This window comes from Typha latifolia, chromosome 2 (assembly GCF_019914945.1).
Source record: "Typha latifolia isolate L0001 chromosome 2, TyphaL0001v2, whole genome shotgun sequence".
NCBI lineage: Eukaryota > Viridiplantae > Streptophyta > Magnoliopsida > Poales > Typhaceae > Typha > Typha latifolia.
The window spans coordinates 15237314-15249100 of record NC_133087.1 but is presented as its reverse complement, the minus strand read 5'-3'; the positions used below and the strand labels follow the sequence as shown (position 1 = coordinate 15249100).

The following is an 11787-nucleotide window of genomic DNA, read 5'->3' as shown; positions in this document are numbered from 1 at the left end:
AGATGAGTCTCATTGATGAGTAAAATCTCGTTTATAAAATTAGGATTGAGATTCAATGTGGGATGATCGTATGAGTCGGTTTGGCATATTAGATGTATGTTAACGCATCAGTCCTACATTGAATTCAAATTTTATAATCCTATTGTATTCCATTTTGAATACGACCAGGATAATTAAATACACAGGCAATTTAATGGTGAAAACACTCTAGTTTACTTGTACCAGTATATTTGAAGATCTAAAATATGGCATGACTGACATAAAACTTCCATTTTTTAGCTTTTAAGTCCTCCATAACACACCATTCACAAGGCCTCTCAATCTTTATCTAACTTCAACTTAATAGTCCAAAAGTGTATCATTTCACTCTTAATTGCTCAATGATAGTAACATGACATGAAATTTCAGATGTACAGATATTGATTGGTATAGTAGAGCATTTGATTCAAATTAAATTCTTACATCATGTCTCCAAGCTCAAGAGGAAACAAAGATTTCAATATATATAACCTATGAATCAACATCGCTATATCTTATAGTCTTAATACATCAGTTATTCCCACTCATGTACCTTCCACTCTGGCAATTGCTGAATGATAAGCTGCATACATGAAGAAGAAATAAAAGTTAACTAGAATAGTAGCTTACTTGTCTTCGAGAATCATGTTGAGAAATCAAACATAAGTAGTCTTATAACATTGTGATTTTTTCTTTTTGTATACTTGAATAATTGTTAACTAGAATAGTAGCTTACTTGTCCTCGAGAATCATGTTTACCAACGACAGTCTGACATGCTAGTCTCCAAGTTTTGGGCTTCTGAAGAGTGCAAGAAAAGAGATGAAATGTTTAAGAGATATGAAATATGAACGAATCTTAAATTTAAATAGAAGATAGTTGCATGAAAAACACCTTTTGAAGTATTTCCTTCTCTTTATCGGTGCGAGGAGAAAGGAATTCCTTGCCCTCAACCACCTGCCAATTTACAATCAGATTAGAGTTTGCTTTTAGATCACAGAAAACTGAATTGCATGTATGTCAGATAATAGTGCATCCATGGAGATGCTATCATTTGATTTTAAATGAATTCTGTTCTTCGAGAACAATGCAAGAAGATCATGCATAGAGAATTGAAATCTATGCAAAATAATTTGGTCGAGTTATCGACAAATTTTCGTTTGTCGAAGTCTAATTAAAATTCTAAGCAAGAAAGATTGCTGTCTCGAATTACTTTTGAATTGAGAGTAGCAAAAAAGAGAAGGGAGGTCACTGAAACGAAAACTTGGTACTAATCAAAAGGAAATTAAGAACAAAGCATACAAAAACAACTTCTTTTGACACATAGGTATCAACAATCTTTCTCCAAGATACCCTTTTTGAAACTAAAAGGAAAGCACCTTTACTACAAGAAATTGCATTGAAAAAGTTCATACTTGTTTCCTTTCAGGTGTCCAAATATACACTAAATTCATCTTTAACTATAGACAGACAAGAAGAAGATATAGTTTAAAGATACCCCAAGTGGAATTTTACTAGGAAACTATGTTACCTCTACAAGACAAGTTCCACAAGTACCACCTCCTCCACAATTCAGCAGTGGCTTCTCCTGCAGTAGTACCCAGCTAATGCATTGATTCATCTCGCATGGGCAATGAGCCAACCAACTACAATACTAGCAAAAAATTGTCATTATACTTACATAAGGCCCATATAGATCAATGTACGAATCAAGCATTATATCCCTTAGTTTCCGACCGCCGCACGCCGGTCTATACTGCACGTCCGGCGACCCATCAGGGAGAAGCCTAGGCTGTGTTAGCAAATGCCACCATGAATTCAAATGCATATTATTCACACAAACATCTCAAGAACTCAAGATGGAACCATTAATTGAACTCACACTGACGAAGGCGAAATCGAGGGATGGTGGCTCTTCTGGTGCAGTGGTGGCTTCTGATGCACTGGTTATGGAGTCTGTGTCAATGGCAGAGAGCCTTCCTCCTCTGCTGAGAGTCAGATGGTGGGGGTGATGAAGGAATCTACGTAGCTTGGTGTTGTTGTAGGTGAAGCTTGGGGCTAGTGGGGTGGATGAGAAGGCTGGAGAAGTGAAGTGAAGGACTCCCATTCTGAACATAGAAGTGGAAATGTTTTGGAAATGGATTGGAGTAGGAGTGGAGTTATGGGGCTTCTTTTTCTCTTTTGATGCATCTCTTATCTGGACTGCTACTTGTGGTCTTTATTTGCCTCATCATCTCCTTTCTTAGTCTTGGGTCTGGGTTTGGGTGTCTAGTCTGGGATTGAGTTTTTAAACAAAATAGATTTATTTTTAATTTTTTTTACCAAAATGAATTACCCTCAAATTTATTTATTAAATAAGATCTAATTTACTGTAGTCCTAATAAAAACATTAAATTAATTAGTATTTTTATCGAAAGATAATTCTTTCTCTAAACTGCTAAAAGACTAAGTTAAAAGAGATTTATATACATAAAACGTCGAAGAGATCAGCGTTTTAGGTGTAACAAAAATACTGAACTAATCAGCGTTTTTACTTAGGAAAAAAATGCTAATTAGATTAGCGATTTTGCTAGAGCTACAGTGAATTAGACCCTATTTAGTAGATAAATTTAAGAGTAGTCTATTCCGGTAAAAAAGTTTTGAATCAGGGCTAGTTTGGTGAAAACCTCTTGACCAATCTTTCCTAATTCACATAACAGAAATATTAAAATAGTCTAATATTCATTTATATACATATATATATATATATAGGATATATACGTAAATAAGATACTTTAGAGGGATTGAAACATAAAAAGGCTAGATATATTTTCGCAAATTTGCCATGAAGTCCAAGTTTCCCATATCCATCTATAAATGGAGCCCTATGCATACATAGGGCGCGCGTTGTGGGAGGAAAGCTAAAGCTTCAATTGGGTTTTTGGGCTCCTTTCCGATCTCCCCCGCACCAATGGAAGGGAATACGCCAGTCTTGAGCTCGACGCTGTTCTTGGATCGCATCGGGGAAGTTGCCGTCGCCCTTCATCCAGATCGCTTATCTTGGAAGCACATCGACGAGGTATATGTTTCCCTCCTTTTTCTAAACATAGGGTGCAATTTTGATCATAGAATTGTTTCTGAAGTATTCCCTTAGTATTAATTGATCTTTGTCGAAATCAATCGGATTGGCAATTTTCTTGGAACGCAGAGTTGTTTGATCTGGTCAATTAGTTCAGTTGAATCAATTAATACTAGCAGATCCTGTAGGAAATGATTGTGATGCTTGATGCTGTCGCCTTTGTAGATCGGAGTTAAGCTTTGTAAATCCTAAGCTCAACAGTGATTAAGGGGTTAATTGGAAGTATAAATTTCTTGCCATGATCTCTAAGAATATACTATTGGGTAGAAGAGTACCTACAAAAATTGCTTTACAAGGTAGAGGAGAAAGATGATAACTTTATATATATGCACAGTGTGTTCACCTTCTAGATGTAAATAAGTGAAAGAGGCTGTTGGAAAAGCAATCGTGATGGCTGCAGCATAATCCTCTTCAAATTTGTATTTCCTTTTATTTTACCTTTTCTTAGATTTCTATGCGGCGTTGGTAATATGAAGAAGGTTCTCGTTTGGTTTCTCTGTTTCTGAAACTTATTTACAGTGAATTACTCTTCTTAAGGTAAGCTACTAACAGTCCACTGCAGGCAAGAATTTGTCAGATGGAATTCCTTTTGTCTTATTTTGAAGATGTTTGACTAGCACTTGCACTGTTGTCCCTTGAACATATTCTTTCTTTGTCTCTTCTCCTGAAATTACAAGATTGTGCTGTACAATTCACCTGCTGAAAACTACTAATAGGGTTCTAATAATGGCAATTTGTAATTAGTTAGTAGGTGAACTAAAACCCTTTATCAGATCTTCACTCTTCAGTATCCTTGAGTTTGGTTTCCTTAAACAATGACTTAAAATTCACTCTAACAGCGTGCAGTTGCATATTTTGACATTCCAGTCGTGTTTTTCGACACATTATTTTTTGTCATTAATTAATAGCTCTACTATTTTCTAGCTTACTCTTGTTTTATATAATTACAATTAAGGAATTCCATATTTATGATACCTCAAATTGTTCTTATTTTCTTATTTCTGCTATTTCTTTCTTGAGCTTCTTTCTGTCTCTTTTAGGGTTCAAATACATCATCTTGCTTGTGTTTGAAGTTTCAGTCAAAGCCAGAAACTGAGATCAGATTTTCAGATGTTTATGCCGTAGAGCTTCTAAGTTGTGGTTTGATTCATGATCCGACTTGGAGTGCTGGCAACTTTCTTCAGAACAGTGCCAATGAGGTTATTGTTTCTTAGTGAAAGCTATTCTGTAGTATAATCTCTTATATCCAGGAATGTAGTTGGTAGCGTTTGAGCTGGGATAAGATATTTGTGCTCCTTGTAAAATCATATAACCTTTTTAAAAGCTATTTTAAAAGCTATATACCCATGCAGATGCACCGATTCACTGTTCATGGATTCATCAGACAGCAAGAACACTCTTTGCCTTGGGTTCTTTTGGAGTATACTTTTGGGCACAAGGACTTGAAAATATGCCTCGCATGGGTTGAGCAATTGAAGGCTTCTATAAAAAATGGCGTAAGAAGACCAAAGAGTCTTTGGGTAGATCTCACACTTTTCGTTTTGATCCTTCTCTTTTAGTTTCTTAAATCAGCAGTTCTCTCGTGCAGGATCTCATTCTTGCTAACTTGCTGTAGTATCGTCTAGGTCATTGTTCATCCATTGTGTGGAAAAGGGAATGGGCCCAAAACCTGGGAAAGAGTTGCTCCTATATTTTCCCGTGCTGAAGTTCAAACAAAGGTAAGTAAGTTCCGTTAGTGAAAATATTGACATTTGAATATTTTACACACGAGTAACAACAAACATGGACCTTGTTCTCAGTTCTGCACTATGCCCTACAATAGCAGAATTTGCTTAACCAGATGGTAAAAGTGATGCATCACGTTCTCCATTCTTCTCAGGTAACAGTGACTCAGAGGGCAGGGCATGCATATGATATGATAGCATCTACTTCAGACAAAGAACTTAGATCTTTTGATGGCATTGTTACTGTGGTAAGTTCTTTCCTGGTAGGGTATTCTTTATTTTTCATTGAATAATATGTATGGTACTTATGACTTCAGCAGTCATATTTATGTTCTATCCAGTTTCAGGATATCTTCATCATTCAAGTTTTATATGTTAGGGAAGAAGTCCAAGAACATACTTACAACTATAATGATAGTGAAACATTAGATCAGGCTACCACAATCAATTACTCTCTTATCTATTCAACAAATTGTGACCTGCAATCATCAACATGAATAGGAGCCCCAGGATCTCTGTACCAGGTTTCTTTTGTTACAGTCAAACATGATTAGAAGCCATATCTCATTAAAATGTGAGATTATAGTATCGCCGATTGCTAGGGTATTGGTTATTTATATTCTTCTTTAAGCTTTAGTTTGGTTCAATTATTAACTAGCAAGATGATCCTGCAGTGAGGAACCATGGGATTTGAAATTTAATCTGGATTCTGGACTATGTAGACAACGTCATTTTCTTGCCGGAGATGTCAAAACCTCTATGGCATTTGTGATTTGTCTTTTATGTCATGATTAGCTTCCCTTTTGCATTTTTAGTTTTTGATGTTATTAACTTGTTACCCACAAAAAAGACATTATCTCTTTATCTCCTGATGTGGTGGAGCACCTTGAAAAGGTTGCCGCTTTGAAAATGTCTAGGGAGCATGTGTAGCTAATTGACTTTCACATTTAGAACAAGAAATTACATTTTCTTTTGTTTTCCTTTTCGTCTTGTTCTATTATATGGTGCTTCCTCAAGCATCTCAGGAATACTTATGGAACTTGTATACCTCAATGACTTTAACGTGTTGGTTAGCTTTATTCTTCCATGGAAGTTCACCGTTAGGCAAGCGGACTTGTGTCTTTCAAAGCATAGAACCATGTTTCTTCCAATGTAACAATGACTTTAGGAGCCTTGTACATACAGAAGAAATTTTCAAAAGTAAAACCTTAACCTAACACCTGCTTGAGATGTGGTGATATACATTTGGAAGATCTAAGAAAGATGTAATTAACAATAGTCTTGCCAGCAATGTACCAATAAGTGGCACGAGGGGGTGCCGCACAACACCCCTTCTAGCAGCGATCCGCTCGCCATCGACGTCACTACTCGTCATTGCCCTTTGTCGTTCGTCGTCGAGCTTGTCGTTGCCGCTCGCCGTCGAGCTTGCTGTCGCCGCTCACCGTCCACCTTGTCGTCGTTCGAGTTCGAGGCAGCACTTGCACTCGACGCGAGTGCCCTAGCTCGAAGAGAAAGAAAGGTAGGTGGGTAGAGTTGGGTTTGAATAAAAACCTAAGTTGCGAACGACGGCGAGCAACAAGAGGTGAAGGTGAGTACGTTCCGTCATCTTTTCCTCTTCCTCTCTTTTGGCACAGTCGGCAAGTGCCGCAGCACGTATTGTGCCGCCCGTGGTCGACATGGACCATGGCTGTAGGAATTGTCTAATGAGGAGAGAAAACTTTTTAAAGGGCAAAAATTCTAGAGATTATATGTTGTGGACAAATGGCTTAGTTCTTCTTACCCTTTATATTTTTGTTGCAGAAGTAGTGTAAAGTTATCCCTAAAAATTTGTGAGCACTTTAAAATACATAATTAGATATTCAACTCTTTTTAAGAGATTTTCTACAACTTAAATGTTATCGGCTATTCGGTTGATCACAAGTATACTACACTTATGCCTTAACTACCAACAGCGTGAACTATGGTGTGATAATAAGTGATTGACAAAGAAAATGATTTTCCGTTTTGCTTTCTTGTTCTAAATTAATAATGGGTCCACTATGTGGTTTCTTTATGGTCTCCAAGTGACTAAATCTAATAGGATCTCAGGGGGGTGATGGTCTCTTCAATGAAGTTCTGAATGGGCTTCTAGCATCCAGGCACAAGGCTCCTTATCCACCTACTCCAAATGATTTCAGCATTGTTAGATATGATGATCAAAGTCAAAAGCATGGGAACAACGACACTAGTAATAGTAGGTCCTTATTTAATGATGCAAGTGACATGCTTCCCGAGAGTTCATATACAAATGAAGACAATGAACCTCTTCTCGCGACTTCAAAGGCTGCCATCTCAAAATTCAGTATGTACCTATTGTTCTTATATGATGCAAAGCCAGTAGAAAATTAAGTTGCTAATCCTTTAAGTCACTGACACAAATCGTGGTCCGTCTTGGATTTCAGCAAGTAACATTGGACTGTGTCAATCAGGTTAGTTAAAATTACATATCTCTGATATTTGTTCTCCTTTTAATGGAAAAGATGAAGTTGGAATATTGATTTCCTAGAGTATATTCTATCCTCCGGGAGCTGTGTGTATACAAGTTTCGATGTGAATTGCTGACATTTGCAGTGCAATCATTTTGGGCGTTGTTGCAGACCAACTTCCTTCAGTTGACTTCCCAAATGATTGGTTTGGACTTGGAATGATACCTGCTGGTTCAACTGATGCCATAGTTCTCAGGTATCTCTTTGGTCCAGAATTGTTAAGCATGAATGTTGTTCACTTCTGAAATTTATCATATGGATTTTCAGATGACAGCTTCATCTGGATACACACAAATATGTACATACATATATACATATAAACACACATATCATAATTCGATGTTCAAGTGAGATAGATAGATTTCAGTGAGAGCCACTCTTTTAATCAGGCCTAGTCTTGGTTGAGTAGAGGTGGTTGTGACTTGAGAGAGTAGCAGATGGAGTGGGTCAATGAGAAAAAGGAGATGGATAGGTCAGGGATAGGTTGTAGATGATGGTCAAAGGTAGCAAACAAGGTTGAGTACATCATAAGTCTTCAACCACACTGGTTTTTACACAGATCCTGGACCTCCACTGGATACCTTCCCCAAAAGCCTCTCCCTTCGCCATGGTAATGCCTTTCCCCTCTTGTCCCCTCGATCACATCACCCTTCTTTGATGAGATCATTTTTGTTATGTTATTACTCCTTTCTTGGTTTTGTTGAGGGAGAGAAGTAGGTAAATAGAAGGCAAGCTTGGAACGTGCCGCTTGATCTACCAAGCACGCTCGTGTGATGTCTTTTGCCAGGACATTAGAACAGAGCTCTTTTCCCACCTGTTGTAGGGACTGACAATTCGGGGCTTGCATTATTTCTTTTTTCTCTATTGTTATCATAAGATAAATATAAGGGAATTAAAAAGGAAGATGGCAAATTTGTAGTAAGTAGTGTGATTTGAAGAGGTGGAGTGCATTTTAGCCATGTTTGAAGGTGAGAAAAGAAGGTTTAATAACTGCTGGGAGCTGCTACCAAGTGAAACCTCAGGTGGACAACAACAGTGAATGTAATGAGTTAATAACTCTTGTGGATCAGTGAGAGCGTATTGCCTCATCTGTGATTGTGGTATGCAGTTAACTGTTTGGAAGAAAACTAAGCTTCTCTTTATCTATTCCCATATTAATGTCCTTAATAGTTTGAAAACCTTACTTGCACAACCTGCATGCATACTTGTCTGTACAAATAGGACAAGTCTCTAATATAAGTTAACTAAATGTTGGTAATTAAATATGTTATTACCCGCATAATAGTAGTAGTACTACTATCATTTGTGCTGTGACAATGAACACCGGTGTGACTGTCCATTCTTCTGTGATTTGATGTTATCAGCATGAGATGATCCTACTTATAACTTGTTTAATACCTTTCCCTTCTATGTTTCATTTTCTTTTTTTTCTTTTTCTTTTTTTGAATTTTATATTGATTTTCAGTATTTTGTTACATCAATCATTTGAAAATAGTGAAACCAAAAGCACTGAATCTATGTGCACCTATGCATTTAATGTTTTGAGATCTCCAAAATGTTTTGTCTAGCCTGGGAATGAAATCAGCAGTGAAATGTCAAGCTATGGTGCACCTATGCATTTATAACCTGTGTGCGGATGTCTTGTATGCCTAAATGCTTTACTATGTTTTCCTACAATTGAGTAGTTAATCTGATTATCTAATATCTATAACAGTCATTTTGAAATGCGCATTAGTGGTTTAATAAGAAAAGCTCTTTTTCTCTTTCTGCAGTACTACTGGACTGCGGGATCCTGTAACATCTGCACTGCAGATTATCCAGGGTAGAAAGATGTTACTGGATATTGCTCAGGTGGTCAGATGGAAAACTAGCCCTTCATCTACGGATTTGCCTTCTGTACGCTATGCAGCTTCATTTGCAGGGTACTTTACTTCATCTATATAGGAGATTATACAATCTTTCTAACCAAACTATGATGACATCTTGGAGGTTCTAAACTTCTAATACGCACTCTTCGAGTATAATTCTCTAATAGGTGGCAGCATAAATTATACAACCAGAGAGCAACCTTAATTTTTATCGTCATAACATCTGCATATGGATGAAAAGAGTTTCTGATAGTCAATCTCATAATGATGTTTATGTTTAAATTGTGTTCTGCATAAATAATTAGGATTATTTCACGTTGTTGAACTTAATTCTTGCCTACTGCTGTGCCTTCTTGAATCACTTGTTCCAAACTTATCCTTATACAGTTGTTTTTTCCCCACATGGCATTTTAAGTTTAGAAACTAAACTAGAAATTCTGACTAGCACATTTTAACTTATGCTACTGAGCTCAGGCAACAACTTTTCCTTCATCACATTATGATACCATAGAGAAATTTTAAAATCTGTCATTAGGTATGGATTTTATGGAGACGTCATTCAGGAGAGTGAAAAGTATCGTTGGATGGGTCCTGCTCGTTATGATTATGCTGGAACAATGGTGTTTCTGAAGCACAGGTTTTTCTTGATCAGAATTAGATCATGCACTTCATGACATAAATGAAGTGATATGCCCTTTGTATCTTTGATGACCCTCTATCTCATCTGTTCAGATCTTATGAGGCGGAAATTGCTTTCCTGGAGGTGGAGAAAGATCCTGTTCCTAGATCATTAAGTAATGCTGGAATTGGGATGCGACCATCAAAAATCTCTCGGAAAAATTCTGACAGACAAATCTGCCGTACGAACTGTGCCATCTGTAGTGAAACTACAAAATCAGTTCAACATTCTGCAGGTGGAACCATCACTGCAACCAACAATTATTCTGAGAAATCAAAGTGGCTACGATCCAAGGGACGCTTTCTTAGCATTGGTGCTGCCATTATGTCATGTCGTAATGAAAGAGCTCCTGATGGTTTAGTGGCTGATGCACACTTAGCTGATGGTTTTCTTCATCTCATACTCATTAAAGATTGTCCTCGTCCTTTTTACTTGTGGTAAGATAAGAAGCTTCTACCTCAGATCTGCAATTTATTTAATAATTGTTTTTACTTATCTACATGAAAGCTTCTACATCCCGCCCCCCACCCAACCACCAGTATAAATGCAGCTGATGCAACCTGCTTTCACTATATTGACACACAACTATTTCAGCGACTTCAAATAAAGTATGTTGGTGTCTTTTACCTCCGACACGAAGTTAGGAAATTGTGGTAGCCATACTTCTCCTTGTCAAAGCACTCCAGAAATTTTTGTTCTTACTTGATATTACCATGCAGATTAATGATCTCATAGATTTCCTGCAGTTCATTTAACTTTCAAGACAGTAGCCTCACAAAGTCAAGAAATTGCATCAACCTTTCTATAACTGTTTAAATATCCATTGTGAAGTTCTTAAAGAACTTTGCTTGTGCAGAATTATCTATGGGATAATGAGATTACTTTGTAGTCTATGACTTCAAATTTTTTATTTGCTCAATTCATAACTAGTGAAATTAATAGACAAAATTCCTCCATAGTTTGTAAATCCTACGTATGTTTAGATTTTTTTTTTTGGCTATATTTATTTTTTCTCATACCTGTTCAATTGTTATTTACAAATATTATTTTGTGTGTTTTTGCTTGGATTTAAATGTAATTACAGCATGACTAACATACTAGACCATCCCAGCGTATGGTAGTAGGCATACTATGTTATCTATGATTAAGATAGCAACATATTGACGAAATGTGAAGAGGACAATATTTTGTTCTTTGTTGCTTCTTGCTTCTCAATGTTGCCTAACTGATGGGGACACTATACAGGCATCTTACGCAGCTAACCAAGAGAGGCTCCGACCCGCTGAAATTTAAATTTATAGAACATCATAAGGCAAGTATAGATCAGCTTTAATACTTATTTCGGTCCACACTGTATGTTTTCGATCCAAAAGTCCTAACTAATATTTTTCACAGACATCTGCCTTCACTTTTGTTTCATCTCATGATGAAAGTGTTTGGAATTTGGACGGAGAGATCTTCCAGGCATGCCAAGTCTCCGTTCAAGTCTGCCATGGGCTCATCAACTTGTTTGCATCTGGACCTGTAGTTTAACATTCTTCAAATGGTTGTTCAGTCTTCTGGAGAAAAAGGAGACATAATATGCATGGTGCAAATATTGCTTTTCCTTTTTCTTTTTCTTTTTTCATGATGTATTATAAGGCTAACAAGTCGAATATAGATGTGAGATTAGGTATTTATTGGCTAAATTTTGTTCCAATGTACCCCAGCACCTATAAGATATCAACGAATAGCTGAACGTACCATTAAACTTTGTCAACCATTATATATACTAGGAGAATTACATCTTTATTTATTTATTTTCTTTCTCATATGAACTCCTCATGCATAAATAAATTTCGTTGTCATATTTTTGTG

At 36.8% G+C, this 11787-nt stretch overlaps 2 protein-coding genes across 3 annotated transcripts; one reads left to right on the top strand and one right to left on the bottom strand.

Moving 5' to 3' along the window:
• Positions 1 to 402: 402 nt before the first annotated feature.
• Positions 403 to 2211, bottom strand: LOC140782272 (photosynthetic NDH subunit of subcomplex B 3, chloroplastic). Its single transcript, XM_073128754.1, has 6 exons — positions 1899 to 2211; positions 1698 to 1808; positions 1548 to 1604; positions 911 to 973; positions 755 to 817; positions 403 to 601 (listed from the first exon to the last, which is right to left on the bottom strand). Exons 1-6 carry the CDS (start codon positions 2130 to 2132, stop codon positions 554 to 556), a joined length of 576 nt encoding a protein of 191 aa, XP_072984855.1. The 5' UTR covers positions 2133 to 2211; the 3' UTR covers positions 403 to 553.
• Positions 2212 to 2837: 626 nt separating this feature from the next.
• Positions 2838 to 11729, top strand: LOC140782956 (ceramide kinase). Of its 2 annotated transcripts, none has more exons than XM_073129870.1 (13): positions 2838 to 3074; positions 4175 to 4333; positions 4487 to 4654; positions 4760 to 4852; positions 5014 to 5106; positions 6947 to 7199; positions 7300 to 7326; positions 7495 to 7579; positions 9156 to 9305; positions 9787 to 9888; positions 9984 to 10367; positions 11176 to 11242; positions 11326 to 11729. In XM_073129870.1, the coding sequence occupies exons 1-13, from the start codon at positions 2967 to 2969 to the stop codon at positions 11461 to 11463; spliced, it is 1827 nt and encodes a 608-aa protein (XP_072985971.1). In that variant the 5' UTR covers positions 2838 to 2966; the 3' UTR covers positions 11464 to 11729. The 2 variants fall into 2 exon arrangements, with proteins under 2 accessions (XP_072985971.1, XP_072985972.1); XM_073129871.1 differs by having other exon boundaries at positions 2867 to 3074; positions 4214 to 4333.
• Positions 11730 to 11787: the final 58 nt, after the last annotated feature.

Coding starts and splice junctions, on each gene's coding strand:
- LOC140782272 (XM_073128754.1), bottom strand. CDS start 2,132: ATGTTCAGAATGGGAGTCCTTCACTTCACTTCTCCAGCCTTCTCATCC. Junction 974..1,547: donor GTGGAACTTGTCTTGTAGAG/GTAACATAGTTT, acceptor GTAAATTGGCAG/GTGGTTGAGGGCAAGGAATT. Junction 818..910: donor AGAAGGAAATACTTCAAAAG/GTGTTTTTCATG, acceptor TGCACTCTTCAG/AAGCCCAAAACTTGGAGACT.
- LOC140782956 (XM_073129870.1), top strand. CDS start 2,967: ATGGAAGGGAATACGCCAGTCTTGAGCTCGACGCTGTTCTTGGATCGC. Junction 3,075..4,174: donor CTTGGAAGCACATCGACGAG/GTATATGTTTCC, acceptor TGTCTCTTTTAG/GGTTCAAATACATCATCTTG. Junction 4,853..5,013: donor GTGCTGAAGTTCAAACAAAG/GTAAGTAAGTTC, acceptor CATTCTTCTCAG/GTAACAGTGACTCAGAGGGC.